The sequence below is a fragment of the Cavia porcellus genome, unplaced genomic scaffold, assembly GCF_034190915.1.
Source record: "Cavia porcellus strain 051 isolate PalLab524CR breed Dunkin Hartley unplaced genomic scaffold, mCavPor4.1 scaffold_15, whole genome shotgun sequence".
NCBI lineage: Eukaryota > Metazoa > Chordata > Mammalia > Rodentia > Caviidae > Cavia > Cavia porcellus.
In genome coordinates, this window is record NW_026947498.1 from 20,574,785 (window position 1) to 20,601,269 (window position 26,485).

At 35.1% G+C, this 26,485-nt stretch overlaps 1 protein-coding gene across 2 annotated transcripts in view; it reads left to right on the top strand.

Annotated features, from left to right (window-relative positions):
- Window positions 1–26,476, top strand: part of CUNH21orf91 (chromosome unknown C21orf91 homolog) — a 37,480-nt gene extending 11,004 nt beyond the window's left edge. The window contains exons 3-5 of one of the 2 annotated variants that reach the window (XM_013151873.3): window positions 18,673–19,209; window positions 20,464–20,540; window positions 21,756–26,476. In XM_013151873.3, the coding sequence (XP_013007327.1) occupies window positions 18,673–19,209; window positions 20,464–20,540; window positions 21,756–21,773 (632 nt within the window). In that variant the 3' untranslated portion in view covers window positions 21,774–26,476. The remainder of the gene's footprint in view (window positions 1–18,672; window positions 19,210–20,463; window positions 20,541–21,755) is intronic. The other variant, XM_003469311.5, reaches the window with a different exon arrangement.
- The last annotated feature ends 9 nt before the right edge of the window (window positions 26,477–26,485 follow it).

The window sequence follows — 26,485 nt, forward strand, 5'->3', positions numbered from 1 at the left end:
GGGGTCCTGTATGCCTCATACATCTGAGTATCTTTACCTTTTGCTAAATTAGGAAAATTCTCCTGGATTATTTCTGTGAGTAGCTTTTGTAGTTCATTTGTTTGTGTCCCTACTTCTTCTTTTATGTTCTTAATCCTTAAGTTATGGATCCTCTTATCATCTTCTTGTCTTTGTATTATTGCTGTTTGTTTCTTTGTTATTTTTAAGAAGTTTTTCATTTCATTCTCCCATATTACAATTCTGCCCTCCAGTTCAGATAGTCTGTCCTTAGTTTCTTTCAAGCTGTTATGCCAGTCTTCGATAGACTTCTTAGTATCTTGGTAGTCCCTTTGAACCTGCTTCACGTATTCTATGCTTTCTCTGTTTTCTCCATCAAACAATTCTCCCCTTTTTTTCTGTTCTTCCATTCCACCACCTGTTTTTTCTTGGGTGGTACTTAGCATTTCTCTAACTATTCTGCATACTTCTAGCTTCAGGTCGTTGATAACTTCATTCCTGAATTGGTCTATGAGGCTCTCTATATGGTGCCTTATGTGTACTGGTGCGGTGTCAGCTATTGCCTGTTTCTCAGAATTGGGGGCCAAGGAGCCTTTCTTGTTGCTGCCTCTTCCCATGCTGCCTCTTCTTCTCTGTTCCTTATATATGCAAGCTTATATAAGAGGCCCAGCTTCTCTCCCAGTCAGCCACAGCCTGATTGAATTGCGCCAGTTAGGTGTTCCCACTCACCGCTGCGCACCAGGGAGTTACGGACCAGGCAGCCTACGCGTCTCCCCTCCCGGCCACCGTCAGGCTCTGGGATCTGGGTTGGGACAGTCTACCAGGTCCGCCAGCAGCGTCACTCAGGCCAGGCACTTTTCACCAATCCCGTCCGAGAGGGGGATGTGTGGCTGGAGTCGCCACCGCGCCCTGCTCCCGCAGCACTGCTCGGGCCCAGAAAGTCCTCTGCTGGAGTCAAACTGTGGTAGAGTGTCAGTTTCTCTCACTCACCTCACCACAAGTCAGTGCACGCCTCCCTGCCGTTCGCAGATTGCCGTTCTCAGAGCTTCTGCGTGTCTCTCTCCTTGCCGAGCTGATGTAGAGGCAGCCAGCCGCTGTGCGGCGGGAAACCCAAATCGCGGCTTACAATGGCGCGGGGTCCAGCCTCCACACCTAGGCTTTTCTGTTCCTGTTTTAGCACCAGGACTGCATTCCAAGTTGGTTTCTCTCAGCCCAGTTCGTTCCTGAGTCAGCAGAGCATATCTCCACCTGCTTATGTCTCCTTAGTCCGCACCATTCCTGGCTTCTGAGCCGAGTCTTTCAGAGAGCCTCCGGTAGTTGCTGTTATCTGTCTGCCATGTTCTCCCCACCCCACTGGCAAAAATTTTTTCTCATTCTGTAGATTGTCTTTTCAGTCTATAGGTTCTTTTGCTATGCAGAAACCTTTAAAATATGATCCCATTTATTGATTGTCAGAACTATTTCCTTTGCAAGTAGGGTTCTGTTCAGAAGATCTGTGCCTATGCCTATGACTTCAAGAGTTTTACTTATCTTGTCTTCCAGTAGGGTTTCTGTTTTAACATTTTTAAAAAGTTTGTTTTCCCAAAAATAAGAGTAAGTAATTTTGACAGGGCTATCTTTAGAAAGAGTTTTTTATTTTGACCACACAGTATAGTAGTATGTGTTCACGTAGATGGCCTTGAGGCATTTGATGATTTTGAATGCTTTTCAGTACATTCCCACTGGTTTGTTCAGTGGTGGTACATGTGTGACTGTCCCATCCAGCAATATAGGACAGTCCCATTGGGTGGCACAATCCACTGATGGGACAGCTGTGCATGTACTATACCATCATGAATGTGTTGAATCATTAGTAAAAATACCTTCTTTTAGACACTGATTTAAAGTTGAAAATAAGTAAGCAGAATATACAACCCAGAATAGCTTGTTAATATATCATAATTATAAAGAATTGAGTCTAATAGTTCAAAGTCAGTTCATTCATCTTAACATTCTGAAAGTAATGAAAGCTGTCTTATGAGACGTATCAAAATGTAGATCCAGATTGAAAGGCTTTGATATTTAGGAGTAATTTGAATTATTCTTGGTAAAGGATACATTTTTCATGATTGAAATAATTTAAAACAACTGCTTCTGGAGAGTTGACAAAGAAATCAGTGGCCCAGAATAAAGGCTTATTTTTCTGTTACATATAGACAGTAATGGCCTATGAAGAAAGAAGACAAAAAGATCATTTATGTCCAATGGAAGTAAAGTATCACCCTTTAGTTGAGAGAAGCTGGTCCAATACATAAGAGATTTATACTTTTAAATAAGTGTCTTGACCAAATTGTAACTGGGTGATGTTTTCCAAGCATTATGGAAGTATTTATTTGTTTAGTATTCCAAGTATTTATTTGTTTAGAGAAGAAAGAGGGGAGAGAGAAGAGGAAGGAGAACAGAGGGGGAGAAAGGAGAAAAATAATGGAGAGAGAGTGGAGAGAAAGAGAAGAAAGATGAGAGATGCAAGGGAAGGAAAGTGAGGAGACAGTGCAGAGAGCAGAGAAAACAGGAGAGATGGGAGAAGAGTGGGCAGAAGGGACAGGAGAGGAGAGGAGAGGAGAGGAGAAACAGGAGAGACAGACAAGATGGATAGAGGGGAGAGGAGAGAGTGAGGAGGCAAGGAGATGAGACAGAAGAGAAAGGAGAGTGAACAGAGGTAGAAAAGGAGATGAGAGAAGACAGGTGAGAGAGAATGGAGAAGAAAGAGTGGAGAGAAGAGAGAACAAAAGAGGAAAGGGAGAACAGAGGGAAGAAAGGGAGAAATTGCAGGGAGGAGAAGAGAGCAATAATGGAGAGGAGAGTATTCATTTAAATGCATTATTTCATTTAATTTTGAATACAGCTGTATGAGACAGCTGTGTTATCCTAATTTGGTAAATAAGAAAAATGAGTAGGTTGTTTACCTAGTTCAAAACTGTTTTTGTCAAAAGTTCTAAGCAGAGTCTACTTGTGGAAAGTCCAACTGTTTTAATTATTTCTGCTTCCACAGAAAACTGTGGAATTTGGGGTAAAAGTAACTTTTAGGCAAAGTTAGAAATGAACTCAAAATGTGAGTACTCAGGCAAGGAATAACATTTGAGTCCTAAAAAATGGTTAACTCTTAGGTTTGCCTCCATGATTTTATTTAACTGATATACTTCATGAAATATCAAAAAAATCCTCATTTCTCATGACCAAAAAGGATGGAGTGATATAATCCCCATGTAGGTTATAATATAAATAAATAATGATCTATCAGAATCTTCTATGTAACCTAGCAGATTGGCCAAAAGGATATAGCAAGGTGCTCATGTCTCCTATTTTTAAGAGACGAAAAAAAATCTTGCCTTTAACCTGCATTGTTGAAGGAGTTGTGGTGTTCTTCCTTTGTCATGGTGCCAAAGTACACATCTTGAGCATACTGCTGAGAATCACCCTGCCGCCCCAGCCCGCTAGACCACCTCTGACTTCTACTTGCTATGGGCTATAAGGGAAGGATGCTTAGAGACACTCAAACCACACAAAGACGGTACAGCAAAGAGCAAATCAGCCTCTCCAATATTCAGAATCCTGACATTGGAAAATAATTTGGGGAAGAAAAAGAGGAGGAAAATCCCATGGAGAACTGATGAGACAGACTACAACACAGAAAAGGGAATAGGCAGTCTGCTCTTTGTCCTCGGCTCGAGGCTTGTGGCTTGTGGGAAGGGAAGTCGTACTAGTAAGAGATACTGTCACAAGCTAAACCCCCCAGGCTCCATCCCCAGGACCAGAAGCCAGGTTCAGCATGAATTTCTGTGGATTTGAAAACCCAAGAACCAATACCCTGTCCCAGTTCTGCCAACTTGCTGATGCTTGTCCAACATGGATCTGGGCTCTGCCTCGTTTGCCTACCAGAGGGAGCAGGGACACATCTTGAATTGGACATTGCCACAAAAAGTAGACTCTGGAAGATAACCGCAGGCTCCAGAAGATAATCACAGATGGGGTGATTAGCTAAAACTTTTGTTTTTGTTTTTCCATTAGGTTATATTTTTTTTAAAATGTTTTTGTTTTTTAAGCATTGTTTTTGCTTGCTTTTTTTCTTCCTTCCTATTTACCGGTTTTCTGAGGCTTAGGTTATCTTCTTCTGTCCTTCAGCCAGGCTTCTAATCTTTTTCTTCTTTTATTCCTCTATTTTTCCTCTTCTCCCTCTTAAATTTTCCCTCTTAATTCTCTTATTTTTACTTTCTATATAATTTCTTTTTCCCCTTTTTTTTTTCTTTTCTGCTTTATGCCAGTTTTTTGTCTTACCTTTACCCAGTTCTGTAGACATCCTTCTCCCCAGTAACATCCTTCATACCACTTTCCTCTTATCCTCACAGTACATGAAAAGGTTTCAGTCAGGAATCCAAGAGGTTAAAAATCATATTGAAAGTATGGGCAGCAGGATGGACCAGTGTGAGGACAGAATTTGAGAACTAGAAAATAATGATTCCTTCAAAGACCAACTACTCAGCACCTTAAAAACATCAAGAGAAGATTAAAAATGGATCCAGCAACTGCTACATGCTGCAGAGAAGACTGAGAATAATTGAAATAAGTGAAAAATTAGAAGACAACACAAATGACATAAAAAAACATGTTGACAGAAATAGTGGCAGAAAACTTCCCAAGTATAGGGGAAAAAAAATAAACGAACAAATAAGTGAAACATAGAACTTCAAAGAGCTATGACCAGAAGAGAACCTCTCCATGCTACATGGTAGTCAATTCTAGAGGTCCATATCAGGGACAGAATCTTAAAAACTTTTAGAGAAAGGCAACAAATCACATACAATGATAAACCCTTTAGAATCACAGCAGGCTTATCTGCATAATCCGAAAGGCCAGGAGCCCTGGAATGAAGCATTTCAAAGCCTGAAAGGTAGCAGCTTCTAAGCCCTATTTATATATCCCACAAAAGTTTCCTTTCAAATTGATGGAGAAGTAAGGTACTTCCATGAAAGGAGTACTTCACAAATTTATGACTACCAAACTAGCATTACAGAAAGTTCCCAACAATATTCTAAAAGGGGCAATGAAGCCAAAAATGTCAGTAAGTCAAAAAGAATGAATAAAGCTGACAGGATGAGCAACTTAGCAAAAGGGGAAATAATGCAGTGACAGGAATAAGTCAATACCTCTCAGTCATAGCTGTCAATGTGAGTGGTCTCAGTTCCCCAGTCAGAAGACACAGATTTGCAGAATGGATCAAGAAAGAAAACCCAACAATATTTAGTATATAAGAAACACATTTTCCAAAAAAAACAAGACATACCACAGTAATGTGTGCATACTCATATGCACAATTCAAAACAGCTAAAACTTGGAAACAGTTTGTATGTCCATCAACATAAATTGTAGTGTTTCTATACAAGGAATATTACTTTTGCCATACAGGACAAATGAGACATTTGTAGTAAAATGGATGCACATTGACATCATAATTTTAAGTGAAGTAACTTGGATACACAAGTATCTTCTTCCACCCAAAAGATCTTTAAAGTACAAATCTGCTCATGCCATTCATTTTAGAATTCTTCAGTGATGCCTTGCCAGTATCTTGAGGTTAAACTGACTGCTTGATGTGACATACAAGATATTTCATGACCAAGCACCTTAATTGGTCACTTTCATCTTGTAGCATCCCTCTGGATATACCCCATGAGCCATTTATACCCCACTCCCATCTGTCCCTTTGGTTATCTAGTTCCCTCTGTCCTAAAACTATTTACATCCTCCTATGCAATTGCTTAACTTTTAGAGTATCTATATTAAATGAGAAAGAATGACAAATAATACTGTTTACATCAAACGGCTCTTTTAAAAATAGGTGAAGAATGTAGAAATCAAATGTAAGTAATAGTAAATATATAATGAAAAATATTAAACTGAAATAGGGCTTGTTTTCATCTTATCTAAGAAGGTGAACTATTTCTGAAAGTATTACCTTCATTGGTATATTTGTTGAATAGCTTCTCCCTTAACAAAATAATTTAATGTGTTGTCAACATTGAAGAAGTTTGAATTGGTGTTGCATTAGCCTTCTTGTGGTTTTCAGTCGTTTTTTCTGCTCCATCATTTCCCTCCATAGCTGCAGCGTAGTATGTGCTTTTTATGTAGTAGTAGTAGTAGTAGTAGTAGTAGTAGTAGTAGTAGTAGTAGTAGTTTTTCTTTAATCCAGTGGTAATGATTTTGTTCCCGTATCATCTTCTGCCCTATTCTCACTGCCATCTTTGGATCTTCAACAAGGATTGCTAAGTAAAACTTTACTGTTAAGAGATTTTACTTTGAAAAAAAGGAACTGCTTATTGTAGGTTACTTTTCTTTTGCTAGATACATTGTTAAAGAGACTCACAATAAAAAAAATTTAGAAGTTTAGGATGTTTTAAGAATGTATATCTTTTTTAAAATTTTATTTGAAAGAGGTTAAGACAAAAGAGGACAGAACAAAGCAGATCAGAATAGAACTATGTAAGCAAAACAGCACTTCACCACAAGACAACCGGGTATTAACAGTAGCTGTCATAATGTCTCTTTCTTTGAAATAGTTGAGCATACCTTCACATACAATAGTGTCAAACATAAAATAGTATAAAACCATTCATTCAGGAGAATGAAAGTATTACAGGGCATTCAGAGCCAAATAACAGAAAATGAACAATAGCTACTATATTATCTCATTTTCCATAAAAAAATTTGTTTATACTATCACACATATTAAAATCCAATAAGATACAACATGATAGAACTAATGGAAACAGAAGAACAAAAGCATGGTAGGACTTCAAAGCAAGATGATATTAAATCAGCAATGGCTATCATAATGTCTTCATTTTCTTCAAAATAGCTATTCATACCATCACACATAATAAGATCAAACAAAACAATGAAACTATTCCAACTAATGAATGAAAACACTATAAGGCTTCAAAGCAATGTAATGGGGAGTCATGAATACCATAAAACCTTATGTACTCTTACCATTTATGTACTCTTACACTAGGGAGACTATATGGTATTTATACATGTGAGTTTGATTTATTTTGCTTATGAGTATGGTCTCAAGTTGCATCCATTTACTTATAAATATTTCAATGTAATCATTCTTTGTAGCTGAGTAGTACTCGATTGTATAAAAATACCACAACTTTTTTATCCATTCCTCAGTTGATGGACACTTAGGTTGTTTCCAAGATCTGGCTGTTACAAATTGTGCTGCTATAAACATGGGTGCACATGTATCACTGTGGTATGATGTTTTCAGTTCTTCTGGGAATATGCCTAGAAGTGGAATAGCTGGGTCAAGTAGGACTTCCAATTCCAGGTTTTTGAAGAATCTCCAGACTGACCTCCACAGTGGTTACACCAGTCTACACTCCCACCAACAGTGCAGGAGAGTTCTTTTTTCCCCACAGCCTCTCCAGCATTTGTTGTTGGTAGTTTTCTTGAATCTGGCCATTCTTTCTGGAGTGAGTTGAAATCTCAGTGTGGTTTTAATTTGCATTTCTCTGATGACTAATGATGATAAACATTTTTTCATGTATTTATTTGCCATTTGTATTTCTTCATCTGAGAACTGTATATTCATTTCAGATGCCCATTTTTTGATTGGGTCTTTGAATTTTGGGAGTCTGATTATTTTTAAAGAATGTATATCTTTTACCTTTGCAAATTGTATAATCTTTTTGTTTTACTTACATCATTGAAGCACAATAATACAATGCCTAGAATTAAGAACAGTTTTCCTTCAAACCAAATACACCTCTTAGGCATTTTTGTGATGTTTTAAATTTTTGCTACTTAAAAAAATTAAAGAAAGTGTTTTTTTCTTTGAGAAACCAAAATATACCTATTAATAAGCCAAGCAAAATATAGGAAGCAAAAAATATAAAACACAGAAGTTAAAATAATAGATTTATAATCTCACTGATTTAATAATCTTTCACTATTTTTGATGTGGTGTACTTCTAAAATTTTCCACAGTAGCAGATGGAAAGGGAAAAAATTATATTCAAAAATAAAATTATGGAGATTCTGGAAAAATGATGGTACAGTAAGCAGCAAAGTAAAAAGTCTCTCTGAGAGAAACGGCCCAGATTGGAGAAGACCAGAAGGAAAGAAATGTATCCCCTTGACCCAGGGAAAAACTTAAGTGAAAAAAAGAAAGAAAAAGTTAAACAGAAGGCGATAGCCAGACGCACTTTCACCAGAGCTGGTCCCACGGTTTGCAAAGAGCCACTGGAATCTGGAGAAGCACAGTCATGGTGAAGTTAGGGGTTGGCAAGCCCAAAGACCTCTACAGAAAGACACAGTTACAGAGGGGAGCAGCAGACCAGAGAACTGCACCAGCTCGTGGTGATTATGGGGGACTCAGTCCTGTGGGAGTGATGGCCAGGCACCATTTTGGAGTCAGGCAAGATAAGCCCAGAACCAGAACTGCAGCCGGCTTCATTCAGCCACTTCTAATGCAGAACAGATTGGTGAAAATTGCTTGGACTGAGTCCCGCCCCTGTGCGTGATCCAGTAGCCAAGGCCAAGGTTTCCCTAAAGCTATCACTAACCAACCCTGCCTGCACAGCACACACTAACATGGTGATGACTTCCAGTGGTTAACCAGCTCAAAAGGGAGGGGCCAGCCTGCCATGTCCCTGCTTATACTCTGGTAGTCACCAGTAGATTGGGGAAAGCAGCAATTCCTAGCCAGCATGCTTCAGAGTAATTATAGCCAATACAGGAAGTGCCAGGGACCCCACTACCCACTTGTCTGGAAGAAACCAGGAACATGACAAGAGGAAGAAACAAAAAGCTGTCTCTATTCTCCAACCCAAGCAGTACTGGCCCAGGAGAGGTAAACACAGAAGAGATCGGGAGTTGCACACTTGCAGTTTCTGAAGCAACAGCATCTGATATAAAGGAACAACTTCGTAAAACTATAAAAGTTGAAATATTAATACAAGTAAAGGAAGATATAAGAAAAATAATAAAAGAAATGCTAAGCACCTCTCAAGACATAGATGGAAGAATGGAGGAGCACAGAAAAAGGAGGGAAACCTTTGATGAAGAATATAAAAAAAACTAGAATACAGGAAACAGATTCAAAGAGATTACCATTAATAACCTCATTGAAAGCTGGCAAAACTGCTTGAAAGAAACTATCAAAACTTGAAGACAGGTTTGCAACTTGCAATAGCAAAAGTAGAGATCTCTTAAAGGGAAACAGAAAGTGACAATACAAAGGCTAGGAGATGACAAGAGGATCTATAACTTAAGAATAAAAAACGTGGGTGAAGAAGCAGGGGTAAACACAAATGAAATACAAAGGCTATTTATAGAAATAATTAAATCTTCCCAAGCATAGGGAAAAAATGATATTCAGATATGAGGCATATAGAACTCAAGCCAGCTATAATCAAAATAGATCTACACCTAGACATATACAAATGAAGATCCGACAGACTTCTCAATACAAACCATCAAATCAAGAGGTTGGAGTGAAGTATACCAAACCCTGAACGAAAATAACCGCCAACCCAGATTGATGTACCCTTCAAAACTATCTCTTAAAATCAATAGCGAAACAAGATGTTTCCGTGACAAAGAGGAACTGGTGGAGTTGTGATCACCAATCCAACCCTACGAAAAATACTAAAAGACATTCTAAAGAGAGAAAAAAGACCATTGTTTCAGGAATAATGGCAGAAGGGGCCCTGAATAGGGCAGACAATGGAATGAAGGGGTAAAGTAGACAACCAATGGCAGAAAAATAGCATGGCAGAGATGAGGCAGAGAAGGTTGGCCATAATCACTAACATAGATGACCTCAATACCCTAATAAAAAGAAACACAGGCAGCAGAGTGGATCAGGAGATAGGATCCATCAAAATGTTCTATAAAAGAAATACAATTAACCTCAGTTTATGGACTAAGAGTCAAAGATGAATGCTCTGTGTGACAGGAAACCAGAAAAGGGTAGCTTGCTCATCAGCTGCAGATTGGTTGGAAAAACATGACATTTACGCAATGGAGAATTACTCAACTATAAGGAAGGAAAACCTTGAGGCTCTTATAGGTAAATGGATACAACTTGAGACCAAGCTCAGGGGTAAAAAGGTTCAGAATCACTTAGGTAAATAGCAGGTTACCTCCCTAATCTAAAATGTAAAGGAGTTAGTGGGAAACAAAATGTACAGTGCACCCTGTGGCAATGAAAGGGGAGGAATTGTCTAAAAAGGGAAGGCAGTGGACCTTGTTAATCTTGTATCATGATTTGAAACCCATTTTATTTTCATTGATCTGTTTGGTTATATTCTGTTCCAGGTTGTCTACTTGTACTAGATATGGCATGGACAGCTATTCCAAAGATAGCAGAATATAGTATGGCAACCATTTTTGATATCCTATTAACTTAATTTGAAGTCCTATATTGCTTACACGGTCTTGTTTTGATTGATTTTATTTGAATGTGCTTTGTTTGATTGCTATCTTGTTTTGACTGATTTTATTTGAATCTGTTTTATTTGATAGTATCAAGTCTGAGGGCATAGGCAACTACTTTGAAGACAATAAGATTCACTATGATACCCATTCTGGTGTGACTGCTATCTTCTTTTGAAATTCTATAATATCTCCAATGTTTTGTTTTTATTGATTTTGTTCTGTATTCAAGATAACAGGAGACATGGTAACCCTTGTTGATCACCTTGTATTTTGGTTTTAAGTCATGTACTATGTCCATCCTTTTGTTTTGACTGATCGCATTTTGTTTTCTCTAATTTGGTTTTATTCTCTTCAAAATAAATTTAAAATAAATAAATAAGGAAACCACCAAAAAATGAAATTATGTGTATATGTCATTTGATAGCTAACTTTTTCTTTTAATATATTAGAAACATGTTTTTCATGTGATTACATAAAATTTTACCATATAAGTTTTTTTAAGGTTTATCCTCTTGTACCATAATTTAATTCATATCCTATTAATGACTATTTAGTTTATTTCCAGTTTATTAGGACCAAAAAATGCTCTTAAACATCTTTTTTGTTAGTCTGATTAAATTCCTATTGTGTTATACCTTGAATAACAAAATGTCAAAGACATGTCTCAATTTACATTCTTTTAATGTCTTCTATTATTTATGAAATGATACCATGTAATTTACAATTTAAAGAACTTACATTCTGGAAACTTTTTATCCCACATTAGTTTTCTAATCCTTTATTTCAATCAAAGTTTTTATTCTAGACAGTAATGACAAATAGTCACAGTATTTAAGGATGTTAATACCAACTTAAGATAGAATTCAGGATTCCTAGGTATAAATCTGTGTATTGTTTTCTTGTAATGGTGTATTTGAGAAAGTTACCCACGGGGAAACTGAGATTCAAGAAACAAGTGAGATTCATTTCAGAGCTGCAGCCATCAGTCAACTGAGGCCATTGAAGCTGCTGCCTGGCCCCAAATTCTTTGTTCTCTTTGCTTATATACCCCTGTAAGAGTTCACAAAGTCAGAGGATTACCATAGATACCACCTTTTTGCAGCACTGTCATTGCTTTGGAGTGTTACAAGACCTTCTTACACATCTGGTTAGTTGACACACAGAATATGGGCACTGAGCAGTTTGGTTCCTTTGAGATAAACCCATTTGCTCCTTCTTTGTAGTTTTTAAGCTAATTAAGGGAGAGAAAGGAGGCCTTTTGGAGGACTTGGCTAGAGTTCATTGCTGTTTAAAGTTTAATTGCTAGCTAAGCATGTGTGCTATAATCTGTAGGCCAAAAAATAAGTCAAGTTTTCAAGAGTAGGGTTTGAGAGGAGTTTCAAAGAGAAAAGGGCAAAGAAAAGAAAGCAAATAGTTCTCAAAGTCCTTGTCTGTGTATAGGTGCAATAAAAGAAATACAAAGAATGTATTTTGCTGAAATAACTACTTTTATATAGTTTACATTGGCCTAAACTGTAGTATATTTCTGTTTTCACTTTTTTTAGGATGATTAATCAGTAGCAGTATTGCTTCTTTTAAATTTTTGCTATTAGCTACAGTAGTCATTGATTATAAATGCTTTAAATTCAATAGCTAATATATGCGTATTTATTAAACGTTGCTTTAAAAATAGGACTTCAGGATAAGTGATTCAAATATATGTGAAGTGAGTTGTGAAAACTGATACTTTATAAGTAGTTTGGGGACAGCTCCTCATTTTTCTTTATAAGAAAATCAGTTTCTTGAAGTTTAATAGGGCATATAGCTCAGGAGAGGAAAGGCAAAGAGTTCATCAGTTTTCGCATTTCTTGCTTCTTTTAGTAAATTTACTTTATCATAATGGTTTACACTCATGCATCTGGTTTTTTATAAGACATTTTTTTAGGCTGTCTCTGGTTTTAAGAACTTATATCTTTTTAAGCTTGTTTACCATCAAGAAATAACACTGTTTTTCCTGCAAGTTAGTGTCTGCATTTGACACATGTAAGTGGATATTTAAAGCTGACTCATGTTATAGTTAATTTGAGCAGCTCCTTAGGAATCTGTTATGACAACTTTATGCACAAAAGTGTTTTAGAATAAGTGTCAGTAAATCAAATTAAAGCTAAATAATGAAAAAATAGAACACATATAGTATTATTTGGGTTAGCTGAAATATTGTCTTAAAATATTTTTATGGTATAACTTTAATTATGCCCACTTAAAAATTGTTATCTAAATTTGACATATTTTAATGGACCGAAAACAACTTTAGCTTTTTGTCCAATTCAGATACAGAAATACATCCAAAAGTTCTATTGGATATTTTGGTTAAAAAATAAGTAGCTAACTTAGGGATTGGAATTGAGTGTGGATTGTTACTTTTTTATACCCTTTTAGTAATAAACAGTTGTTATGTAGGTGTGTTTCCAAAACTTTCCAACTGTTAAAATAAAAGAATTCACTGGGAGAGGGCTTTTCTTTTATTTTTGACAAATCATTTGCAATTTATTTATCCTATCAATACAAGAATCTAGTTCTAATTTGTTTTTCTTGATTATTTGAGGTTGAAGTTTCTTTCAGTAGTTTCTGAACTCCTATCTTCCTGCAATTAGCCCTTATAATTAGTTTAGTGGATTAAGCTGATTTGATTAGCTGCTTATTCCTTCTTAGCACACACAAAAAGTTAACATGGCATAAATATCCCAGAGCTGAAATCTGCTGCCTACCTATTTGTATGTCTTTCTTTAGGGCAGTTGTTTGCAAATAAGGAAAATGAAGTTGGTGAACCTATCTGTGTTGGCTTAGAGTGGTTGCCAGTATTTCCATCTGCTACCAGTGCAGAGATAAGCAGTCACCTTTTTAAACAGTATGTTGGATACTTGAACATGGCAGACTCTTATTTAGCTGTTTAAGTAGCTTTCAGGTTGGCTAAATGCATAACGGGAAAAGAGTGAGGCACTTCTTTATCATAGTATTCCTGGATACACAAGAAGCAAATGATAAAAAAATTTCTAAGTAGCAGAAACTTGCTCTGTGTGGATGTAGGAAAAAAGTAGGTATTCCATCTATTCATCCTTGCCTTGCCACCTTTGGTCTAATTTCTCCCCTTTAGCTGTAGGACAGGATAGACAACCTGAGCATCCTCCCACTGTCTGTCAGTGACTAGCGTTATATAAGATGGTAATAGCTTTTCTTTGACTTGACCACTGCTTGCTGATCAAATGCATAGTAATCTAGTTAAGTTGGATGTCAAAGCAGCAGTGAGACACTGAGTATTTACCTTGCAGCACTTGAGACCTGTGTCAGTGTGTGGTCAGGATGTAGTGCACAGTTACCTTCCAGGCCTGGGAAGCCACAGGTACATGTGCTTTCATTAAGGGAGTAATACCAGCTGTTTTGATTGAGGGAGATGTGCTATTTTCATATAGAAGCCACTCCTCAAGACTTGCTGCCAAATCTTACTGTGTTTTTAAAAGAAATCTAAGAATTGAGGATTATGTAAAAAATCTTTTTTCTCCGTAAGACATTTGGAGGCCAAACAAAACTTATCTATGATATGGATACAGCCTTCAAGCTGTGGGTGCATCATCTCTCCTGATCAGGCTTTTTCTTCTTTTTTTTCAGAAATTGTTATGTAGTCCTCAAAAACAGGGAAGTTGCCTCTCTGTCTTGTTGGTCTTCGCTATGGTTTAGCTATCCTCCCAGTTTTACAGTTAACACTTGCTTAAAGAAGCACAATATTACTAATTAATATAGATAAGACGTACATACACAGGTGCTTATATCCCCTTTCTTAGCAGCCCAGTTTATGATCATCACAAAAAGAAACACACTTTAAATTTTGGGAGGTTATTTAAGCTGAAAAAATATAAGCCTTCATTTAAAAAAAATTAAAGAAGTATGACATGAATAATAATTTGAAGGCAGTATTATTAATATTTTTTTGCAGCATGTTAGAAACCTGAAACTCAAATCCAAACTAAATTTTCTTGTTTTACTTAAACATTAAGAAAGATTTTCACCACTTGGAAAATCTATACTGCCTGTTCTCTAGTCCTGCTGGAAGTTTGAGCTGCTTACCAACCTCTCACTGATATGATACACATGTATTACAACTTATGTTCAACTACTGATTGTCTGCTTGCTGTACCTATGGGACAACAGAGTATTTGAACTATTTTCTTTGACTGGAAAATGGAATATGTAATCAAATTAAAAACAACTAGTTGGCAATAATAAAATACATGTAAGCCAGTCAGATGATATGATCCTAGTGTGTAAGTATGAAACTATGCAACGTAAGTGTAGACAGACGTATTTGACATTACCAGATGGTAAACCAGAAGAAGAAGACAGCTTATTTTATTACCATGAAATCACAAACAAGATCTCCTTTCTAGAGGTTACAAGTAAAAGCAGAAGATAAGGGGATATGTGGTAGTTTTTTGTTTTTTGTGGGTTTTTTTGTTTTTTTTGTTTTTTGTTTTTTGTTTTTTTGTTTTTTGTTTTTTGAGACAGGCTCTCACTGTGTAGCCCAGGGTGGCCTTGAACTCACAAGGATCTTCCTTTATTACCTTCTCAAGCGCTGGGATTATAGGTGTGCACCACCACACCTGGCTATAGGTGGTTTGTTATTTATGGCTTTTATTTTTTTCAGTGCTGTTTGGAATACCATCTTTGTTAGTGGAAAAATGTATTGTTAACTAGGCCAGATTAAATATAAGATAGAAATAATATCAGTTTTAAAAGAGGTTACCAGTAGCTAACTAGAGATAAAAGTCTCCTTTCGAGTAGCTTTTGCTCTTCTGTAGATTTAACCAGGCTTTCATGAAACAATTTATCTTCGAGAATAGGTATGTGGTAGGACTGGGACTATATACCTCAGCATTGGAGCACTTGTTTAGCATGTGTAAGACCGTCTGGGTTTAATCCTTCCCACCACATGCATACATAAAAAGAATAGAAATGTAAGGACATCATGCCAGATGGGTTAGTGGGAAGACTTACAAAATGTTTTAGAATGGTATATAGTAAAAATCTAAGATAAATGTGGGAAAAGATAAAAGAACATTGTTGAATAAGAGCCACTTAGATTTTAAAATACCAATTTATATAGAAATGCAGACATTTCTAAAATATACTCTATCCAAAAAGAAACATTTTTTTTTTTTAAAAACCAGCAATATGTGGTTGCCAATTAAGGTTTTGGTTCTCTAATATAATGACCTCATCACTGGAAAAAGTGGTGTGAACATCTTTGAGCCATGTTTCAAGGAAGTTTTCATTAAAATTAGAATGTCAATTATACTGACTTTAAATTTTTTATTAGCAAGGAAATCATAGTGCAGTCTTTGAACTGGTCTTGAAATGTTTTACACTCCCAGCTCAAAAGTATCGATTCATCATATAATTGCATTTAACTTCATTCCCCTTTAAAAGCTGCTTAGGAAACAAATTACTGCTCAGAGCTATTTATACTTATAAATGCAGTTAAAATTGAAAAGTCATTTGGGAAATTCACTGATAATCTCTCGTAATAGCAATGGTTGTTTTTCCTGTATTAATTTGAAATGAAGTGGGAGATGAAGTGGGAGAAAAATCACTTCGTGTTCACCAAATGATGTGTATATTGCAGTTATAAATTGTGAGGTACATTCTTTTCTAGATGCAAAAATAATTTGCTGAATTAAGTAAAGTAGTTGACGTATTTTTCAGATTTTTATTTTCTGTGCTACTGCATGGGATTTTTAAAGTTATTTTCAAATTGAATTTAAAATGAAGTTAAGTTTTAAGTATTTAGTGTAGTTGACAGCAAAAGAAGAGGTATAGCTCTTAAATGGAGCTAATGGAGCTAGAGAGACCTCTGTATATTTATTATGTATAAATTTCTATTTAAAAATATACAATAAAGTAGAAGTTTATGATTTTCTTGACAGTGAATCATGCCACAGGAATGCCATTTCTATATAATTACCAGTCATCATTTCCTTAGAATAAATAAAATCACTGAAATACGCTCTTAATTCTCCAAGCAGTCTCAGAAAACTGGTTGACATTGTTCTCTTGGTAAGATGGTCAAAACTGCATTGCAGGGGCTGGGGATTTAGCTCAGCGGGCATAAGTGCCTGCCTTGCAAGCAGGCAGTTGTGAGTTTGATCCCTGGTACCGATAAAAACGAAAAAGACCAAAAAAAAAAAAAAAAAAAAAAAAAACTGCATTGCAGTAGACCACACCTGAGTGATAATAAGGTTTGTTTGGATTTATTTTAAATGTACTTCAAATTTTTCCTTACCCATTTAATGACGTGTGTAGCTGTTGTATGACAGACACCATGACACTGAGGATGTACATGAATAAGATAGCATTGGTCCCTTTTTTTTTTAAACAGAACTCAGCCTAGGAAGAAATGAAAGCTAATAAAGAGTGTTGTAAAAATCTAGTGTGATAAACTAACCCAGATGCATTAGTTAGAAGAAGCTTCTCTGAGGAAGTAAGAACTAGTTAGGAGATGGTAATGATCAGATTTCCGGTGGGGGTGGTAACAGAACAAAGCAGAAGGAACTGGCAGGTTTAGTTTTCAGCTCCACATCCCTAATTATCTTCATTATTAAGGCAGTGCTGTTTAATGTTGATAATATGTCTTGAATTTATAAAATGTATTATCGTATTCTGTATTTTAAATTACAGTATTTGAAAAACTAATGTGAATTTTCAAAAATGACTTACTAAAGGTCTGCTAAGAAATCGGGAGCTATAAAAATGCAATATAAATATTTCCATTATTTATGGTATATGATGAATATTTGTGAGTAAATAATTAAACAGCCTGTCAAACTATCTTGACAGATTGAGTTTACTGATCTCTAATAATTACAGTTCATCTCTCTTAGAAGATAAAGATATCTTAATAAGGTTTTGGTAGTATAAAAATAGAAATTTGAAAAATGTTAGACATTTTTTTAAGGAGTAAATCTAAGCCATTCATTAAGTTTTAAATCTTAATGTGTGTTTTCTAGTTCTAATTTGTCTCTCCTCACTAAAAATATAACTAGTACTTTAGACATGATCTACCTGTGTCTTTTTTGGAAAAAAAATGAGCATTTCTATTACTGAGATTTATAAAAGAAATTTTCTAAGTGTTTACTTCAAGGTGGTTAGTAGTACAGACACTAGTGTAAAGGCCAAGAGTCGGTTTGGTTAATTTACTAGGTTCAGTAGTTGGAGCTTGTTGTTTTCATTTTTTACTTTGTTTAGTATTGGAGGTTTGCTGCAACCCCACATAGCCAGCTGAGTCCCAAGAAGGGGCCATGAGAAGAAAAAACTTAAGATACATCATTGAAGGAAAGCTGGGATGCAGTGGGACCTGATTTCTCTGACAGAGAGGCAGCAATGGCCCAGCATGGTCTGCGTCTTTATTTATACACAGTAAAAGGGGGGGAAGTACGTGACAGAGCCAAAAGGTTAGCATTAAAGGTTAGCAAGGTCTCAGTGTTTTGCTGAGAACACTGAAAATGGAACATTCCCAGAGCTATCTGTGCTGTGGTTATCAGGGAGAAACACCAAGGCCAGACACCTGCTGGACTGGTCTTGCTGTAGTCCCAACAACTTGTTCACATGGCTCACCTCTGGCACTCTGTGTTCTTGGGGCTGATCTTGCTCTGACTGTGTGTTCTCTCTCCAGCTCAGTCACTCCCCATGGTGTTTAAACCCACTACTTTTGCACAGCGCTGTATTTCCAATGCTTTTTGGATTTTAAAAGTTTTTTTGAGACAAGGTCTTGCTAAATTGTCTAGTCTAACTTCAAAGTCACAGTCCTCCTGCCTCAGCCTCCAAGTAGCTGGGATTATGGATGTTGTGTGTCACTGTGCTTGGTCTCAGTAGGATTTCTTTTCATATTGAATGCAATGACCTGTTTCTGGACTAAAATTATAACTGAATCACTAAGTTTTCAAGAAATTCTTTGCTATCTGTAAGAATATTACTATACATGTAGTTAAATTGAAGCACAAATCATTAGGACACCTTTTAAGAGTATTAATGTCATTGTTCTTTAGTATTTTTCTTCTATCAAGGACTGTCAACACAATCAGTTTATCAAGATTTCCATATTCTTAGGCAACTTAGAAAAGAATGCAAAATTTTAAGTCATTTCTTTTTTTTCTCCCCCCATAGGAGTACCAAAATCTAGTCTTCTACATACCAAATCATTAAGGGGCCATAAAGACTGTTTTGAAAAATACCATTTAATTGCAAATCAAGATTGTCCTCGATCCAAGCTTTCCAAAAGTACTTATGAAGGAGTTAAAACCATTTTGAGTAAGAAGATAAACTGGATTGTACAGTATGCACAAAATAAAGATCTGGACTCAGATTCTGAATGTCCTAAAACCTCCAAGAATCACCTATTTAATTTCAGGCATAAGCCAGATAAGAAATTACTCCCACAATTTGACTCTCAAGTACCAAAATATTCTGCAAGATGGATAGATGGAAGTACTAGTGGCATCTCAAACTGTACACAAGAAATTTTGGAGCAGAGAAAAAATACAGACTTTGGGCTTGCTGTGTTACAAGGTCCAGGTGCCGCTTTATGCCATGACAATGTTTTATGGCCTCATGCTCAGGGCCAGGCACAAAAAAAAGAAGAGGCCACTTTTTGTCCAGAGGCAAATGTCCCAACTCAGACTCTGCGTTACAGCAGAGAGGAATGTAAGTAAAATGGGAAGAAAGGTAAAATATGACTTTTTTTGGAGGGGGGGGTGGTTTTTACATTGTTATATGTGTAATGTCAAGAATTTTGATGTAGAGTCAGATTTCTTAAATATAATATTTAAATGGTCAACTCACCTTAGCAAAAATGAGAGGTCTTAAAACTAGCCATTCTCTGGAATACTTTTCAGTGTGTCCTACACATTAAAGATTAGCATCCCTATCACTTGTTTTGCCATTTTAAATGACTTAACATGAATGAAATCACTTTATTGAATTGGTAGTTCAAATAGTTTAGAAGTTCAACTTATTCATTATCACATTGACAATAACTAAGGACTAATTGACTGGGGATGCTATTTAAAAGTAAAAATCAGACATTTTACTAAGGGCTAAAAGATAATGTGTACATTTATTTAGAATATTTTAAAAGTGGCTCATTTTGTCTATATGTACTTCTATAAAATTTTATAGGAAGTCAGGTAATTGTAATAGACTTTAAATCAAAATGTTTTAGACCTAGAAAGAGACCTTGAATATCTTTCATACAGCTTCTTGATTGTACATGTGAGTTATCTAAGGTTGCTTAACCAGGTGAACAAATGATTTTTCACACAGTTTCCACAGTATTTTTAAGTAGTGTTGTCAAACTGAAGATCATAAAGTGTGTAATGTTTAATCAAAATTAGCTTGATGGCTAGTGATTACCAGTTTTTAAAACCTGAAATAGGATAGGCGATATCAGAAACCAACAAACACACTACTAATTTTTTTGGTTTGTTTGTTTGTTTTTATTGGTACTGGGCATCGAACTCACAATGAAGTGCTTACAAGGCAGGCGCTTATGCCACTGAGCTAAATCCCCAGCCCCCATACTACTAGGTTTTTTTTTTTGTTTTTCTTTTTTTTTTTTTTTTTTTTTTTTGTCTTTTTCATTTTTATCGGTACCAGGGATCGAACTCACGACTGCCTGCTTGCAAGGCAGGCACTTATGCCGCTGAGCTAAATCCCCAGCCCCTACCATACTACTAGTTTTTGATGCAAGCTTTGCTCCAGGTTGTAGTTGGTGGTGTTACTGGTAGTGACATAAAATACGTTTCTTACTGTGGGGCAGTATGTTAGGATATGAAAATTCCACACTGAGAGTTAATGAATACCCAATTATCGCTTAATGTTATATTATTTTAAATAGGGTATTAGGCAGTTTATTTTCCCAGATTGTTGTGGTAACAAAAATATATTTTCATGTTTCAGTGAATTCAATGACGCTTGATGAGGTAAAACAACTGAATACAAAGCTTCGACAACAGATCCAGGGTAATGAATCAGTCGTGAGTGTTTTTTAACATGTGCAAATTTTGATACAGAACATCCGATGACCAGTCATCATTAGCTTCAGCAGCATTTAAATTTGGAAATTGTATATTTGAACTTCTTAGTTCCCAGAGCAAAAGAGAACAGCCTCTTTATGACTTACAATAGAAATATATTTTTCTTCCCTAAGTGAAAATGGAGACTAGAGTTTTCTCCTCTTCTTATATTTTACCTCACACTTCTCTTCAGGGTACTATGGAGATGAGCTTCCTGGAAGTTGTTTAATGCAGGTAGTATTAGTCCTGATTTAGTTTGTCCTTTTTGTTTTTAATTATAGATACAGAAAAGGAGTGGAACCATTAGATTCATCTTCACCAGCTTAGCTATTGTCCAAAAGCATAGCTAATTTTTTCTTTTCTCTATCTGGAACCACTTTCCTCATACTCTCCCTGTTCCAGTATGAATTATTTTGAAACAGATCCCAGGTAACTTCCTGTTTTGTCCATAAATACATCAAGATTTTCTCTGAGAGATACCTTCTTAAAAAGCAATCACACCCTAAATACCACACCTTTTTTAAAAAGCTACTACTAATTCCTTAGCATCAACTATAATGTTAACACGCTGATAGTTATTGTCCAAAGTCCCTAGTTGTCTCCTTTCCTCCTCTTTACAATTCTCATTTAGGTGAGGAAATTGCTCTGCAGAAACTTGAAATTACTTACAAAGATTTTGCATTCAGTCAGTAGCAGATCAAGGATGATTACCCATTTTAACTGTAAAGCCAGTGACTTTTCTTAAACACAGTCTTTGAGAATAATGAAAATAATAATAGTAGTAGCAACAGCAGTTTATAGTTATCAAGTACTTTTGTCTACTTTACAAATACGATCTCATTTAATCCTTGAGTAACTCTGTAAGGTGTTTACTAACTTTACTAACTTCAGTCATATATACAAGAAGAAACTGAAAATAGTAGGAACTAGGATTTGAAATCCAGTTAATTTGACTCCACGGCCTCTTAGAAGAGTATCAGACCTGCATAATGATAGGCATTCCTTGTCCATAAGTCATATTAAATACTCATTACACCTACCTACAGTTTCTAATAAAAGGTGGCTCCATTTTAGTACTAAGGATGATTTCTACTGTGTATATCCATAGTCATTGCAATATAAATCACAGGATTAGTTTTCTTGTACTAAAAATGAAATGCTTTTTAAATTTTACAGACGTTTTTGAAGAGTTAACACATCAAGTGCAAGAAAAAGATTCTTTAATATCAGAACGCCATGGCCGTCATGTTGCCATTGAACAGCTTCACAAGAACTGTTCCAAGTTACCATGCCTGCAAGTAGGACGAACGGGAACAAACAACTGAACTAAATTTACATAGACTTCATATATTCTGTACTTTAACTGGTCTGCTAAGCATGTATACTTCGAAGAGTGAAGCAAGATACAGTCCATTATTTTATGATCATTAAGCTTGTAAAGCTGTAAGGCAGTATTTATCTTTGTCGAATAAAGACCATTGTATTCTAATCTTCGATAGGGTAAATCCTTTGACTTCATTTTGGGAATCTTTTTCCCATAATTACTACATGTCCCTCCCTTTTACCACAAATGACTACTTACACTGTTACAGTGTGATTTTATGAAACATTTTTATATAATTTACCTGTCAAAAACAATAGTTTAACAAACTCATTAGTCTGAACTACTAAAGACAGTTTTTAAGAGGGAAATGGAATTCATAGTATCACCTCTTATTTATTATGAGCAATATTTTAATATAGAATTTTATATGTAAAAATGCTATTTTAGGTACCTTTTCATAAATGTGTTTAAATGGCTGAGTATTTACACTTTCATGTGTAAATATGCCCACCCATATTTCAGATCACTGCATTTTATTCTCATAATAGAATGTTTTTACAACCTTTATCTTGCTTTCCAAAGATAAGTGTATTTTGGAGTAGAAATCTATCAAGTTGAGTTATTTAACTTCTAAAACTTTATGAAAGAGAAATTAATAACTTTTAAAGCAAGTATTCAAGAAATAGAATACATTATTGTCTAACAAAAGCATTTCTGAGTTAAAGAAGAGAGTACTACTTTGTCAGTTTATCCTCATAAAAAAAATAAAACTCTTTACTTTCATTTATTATTATTTTCATGTGTTAGAATTTGGACAGAGTCAGTCAAGCCTCATTTTTAAGTCAAATATATCTGACCTTCCAATTGAAAATGTTGCCCCTCCACTCTCCAAAAAAGAAAATGTTCTGTTTTTGAAAAAATTAAAATTATTCTTTGTGCCACTTTGGGATAAAGTTTCAGAAATCCTTAAACTGCCCAAATTGTTTGCAGTATCATTGAAATTCTTAAAGCATTATTTTTCTAAACTTTACAGGGAAAGAGAAAATTGCTTGACACAAGAAAAACAAAACTAATTCAATAAAATAAGGATAAGTGTTACGTTTCTAAACATTTATTAGTCTTAAGCAGGTAGATATTTTTAGTAATGTATTATATTAAAAGATATAATCAGTGCAACATTAAAATGAGTTCTAAATTGTTTTCAACTGGTGCTTAAAATGTACTTATGAAGTATATCTTTTCCTCAAAGAATCTACAGAAAAGCTCATAAATTTGGCAGCTTTACCATAAAGTGATAAATGACTTCTGCCTTAAATTGGTATCCTATCCTGACTTGGGTCAGAGTTTTAGTTTCAAACATACACAGTTTTTCTGTAGGCAAAGAAATGTCCAGTTGAAAGCAACTTTTTATAATGTTAAGGTTACTAAGTTAGCCTGGGGGTGTTAATTGATATCCCATTGACTTTGTTTTGTTTTTCTTTGAAATGTGATGTAACTGTCAAGCGTTTTAGAGGAAGCTTTTGGAAAATGCTTTTAATCTGTCTCAGTTCTTTGACTCATCCAGAATGAATTTAAAATTCTGAGAGCAGGATGGATGCATTTGCCTTAGTCTTGATTAGCTTTATAAATTGTGTGCAATGTGAAAATATCCAAATGTACAAGTTGGATAAAGACATGTCCTGATTATGTAGTTAAGTATTTTAGTTTTTAGTTGTTATAGTTACATTTTCAAATTGACTTTACTCTTTTTTGGCATCATGTGTTAAGAATTACTAGCCAGGGTTGTTGCACACATTTGGGCTTGTTTAGGTAACTTAGGAACAATCATAAAAGTTTGGGATGCATTGCATTTGTTATCAGTGGTAGCATATTTCCAAAATATGAGTGATAGGCTTCAGTCCTAAATACAATAGTGTTATCCAAAGAAAGTATCTGCTTATCTCTTGGAAGTTTTTTTCTGGCAAACAGGTAGCTTTACAAATGAGTTTGGAATAATTGACTAGAATTGTGCATGTACTCAGATCTTAATTGGGGTTTGTGGTTTAATCAAGTTAGATACTTTTAGTTAGCTTGTTTTCAAAGGAAAAGTCCTCCTAAAATCTATCCTGTGGTGCTGGTACTCACATCAGTATTTACTCAGATGAATTTCTAAAAGAAAAAAGTTTTTATTGAAGTATTTTGCACAACAGTTTATTCAAGTATTTGGTAAACTTAGATATTTCTATGCTTTCTTGATTGAATATGCAATTACTATATATGCAAAAATAAGAATCAGGGACAAATTTATTTGTGGCAGAAATGGTGAAAGACAGATTGCTACTTGGGCATTATTAACATTTTCAAAGTTTATAGGATAATAGGAAGTGAAATAAGACTGAATTTTTTTTACATCAGATTTCATAATTTAGAAAGTTAAATTTTAAAATTCAGAATGAAGAGTGAGTTTTAATCATGTAATATCTTTAAAGATGAAAAAAAACTTTTTATGCACCTACGATATGCAAGGCCTGGGTTTTATACCCAGCACCACATAAACTAAATGGACAGTGTTTGTAATTTGTCCAACTTTATGTTTATTTTAAGATCATCATCTTACCCTTTGATTCTAGTATTAATACCTAAATTTGTCTTTTGAAAAAAGTATGCACTTGAGACACCAATAAAGATGATTCAGGCAATGGAATGTTTTCATTCCATTATGTAGTATCTTTTCCAGAATGTTTAAAAAAAAAAAAAAAAACTCCTTACTTTTCCAAAGTACAAATATGTTCAATTCACCAAAAAGTGCCCCTTTTTATATACATTTAAGGTTTATATTTAAAATAACAAGTTCATGTTTGCAAGTGGTTTCAGAAATGAAGTATATTCTGGTTTTTTTGTTTGTCATCTCAATAGACATTTTTAGCTTGCGTTTTTTTTGTTGTTGTTGTTGTTGTTGTTTTTAATTTGCTTATGGTACTGGGGATTCAGTCCAGGACTTTCACACAGAGCTCTATCTCCAGCCCTTTTGGGTTTTTTTTGTTTTGTTTTGTTTTTTTTAATTTATCTTTTTTATTTTTGAGGGAGGATATCACTGAGTCCCTAAGTTGCACAGGGTTGGCTTGAATCTGGAAACCGTCTTGCCTCAGCTTTCCAGAGTGCTGGGATTACAACTGTATACCACCCTGCCTGCCTCAGTTTTATTTTTATGTTTAATCATCTCCTTTGCCACTGAAAATGGTTTCAATTACTTTGTTGTTTTTTTGCCTTTATGCATAGTTTACCGTGGTGTCTACTTTGTTGAGGCTTACAATTTTTGCTAGTTTTTTAAACTAACATTTTTTAAAATTGATTTGTGTTTATTGTTTACTACTTTTTATTTTGTTTCATTGTAGAGAAAATCTTTCATTATTAACACTGTAAAATGCCATACAAAATGCATATGCTCTAAATTTAAATAGGGATTTTTAAAAATTAAATTATTTGTGTAGCTTATTATTAGGTTCTAGTTAGTAACCATAAAAGTAGGATACATGTCCATAAAAATTTTTAAATGGTACAGTGTTAAAGTCTTCTGGTGTTATTTTTTCTAACTTCTGCCAGTTCACTTACTGACAGGTATTATTGCTTATATTAAAGTAAAACAATTGAGTCTTTTTAAATACTAAGAGAATTAATACTCTATAAATTTTTTAAAATGTCTTTTCAGATGTGACTGTGAAGCAAAGATAATTGATTTCTGTATATAAGTGCATTTTTAACTTTAGCTTGGTGGAATTGATAATATAAGAAAATTAGTTAGAGATAAAACCCTCAACAAGTTACTTTTGCCAAGTTAATGTTTGTAGTGATGGAATAAAGGAGTGTATGTACCAGAATAAGGTGATAAGGCTATGGCACAAAGGAGGAAGGCTCCAGTGACTGGGATGTCGGAGCTCTGTTTTATGGCTTAGCGTTTTCATTTTATTTCATCCTTCCACATTTGCCATTGTAATGGTGCATTGTGGCCTTCAGGCTATGTTAGCTTTTTGCAAAACATTACAGTAGTCTCTAGCCCTAGAAATTGGGAAGGAGTTGCTTGCCTACCATCCATGACGTTCTGGTTTAGAACATATAATTTCACTATTACATTTGGTTTAAAAGAGCCCATATTAGTAATTAATTTTAGTGATTGTAAATTATCCCATAACTTTAAACTTACTAAGATGTAACCAAAAAAAAATCATGGAAATGAGTTTTACCTGCCCCTAAAACAATGAGTGTGTGTGTGTGCGTGTGTGCGTGTGTGCGTGTGTGCGTGTGTGTGTGTGTGATTTCTTTTCAGTGTAAGTAGCATGTGCTTTGGTCGTTGAACTTAATCCTTTTTAGTGTTAGAAATTTATGTTACAAAATTGTGCTGAGACATCTGGTAAAAAAAATGAAACTGCTGTGATAAAAACTAAGTTTGTTTCAAAAAAGTTTATTTAGACATTCACTTATATTTTCTTTGGAAACTGCAATAATTTATATATTTGTATTCTGCTTTAGAACTGTAACAATATATGCTTGTCTACTATTTTTAATTTTACAACAATAAAATAAATATTTTTGTTAACCTGCTAGC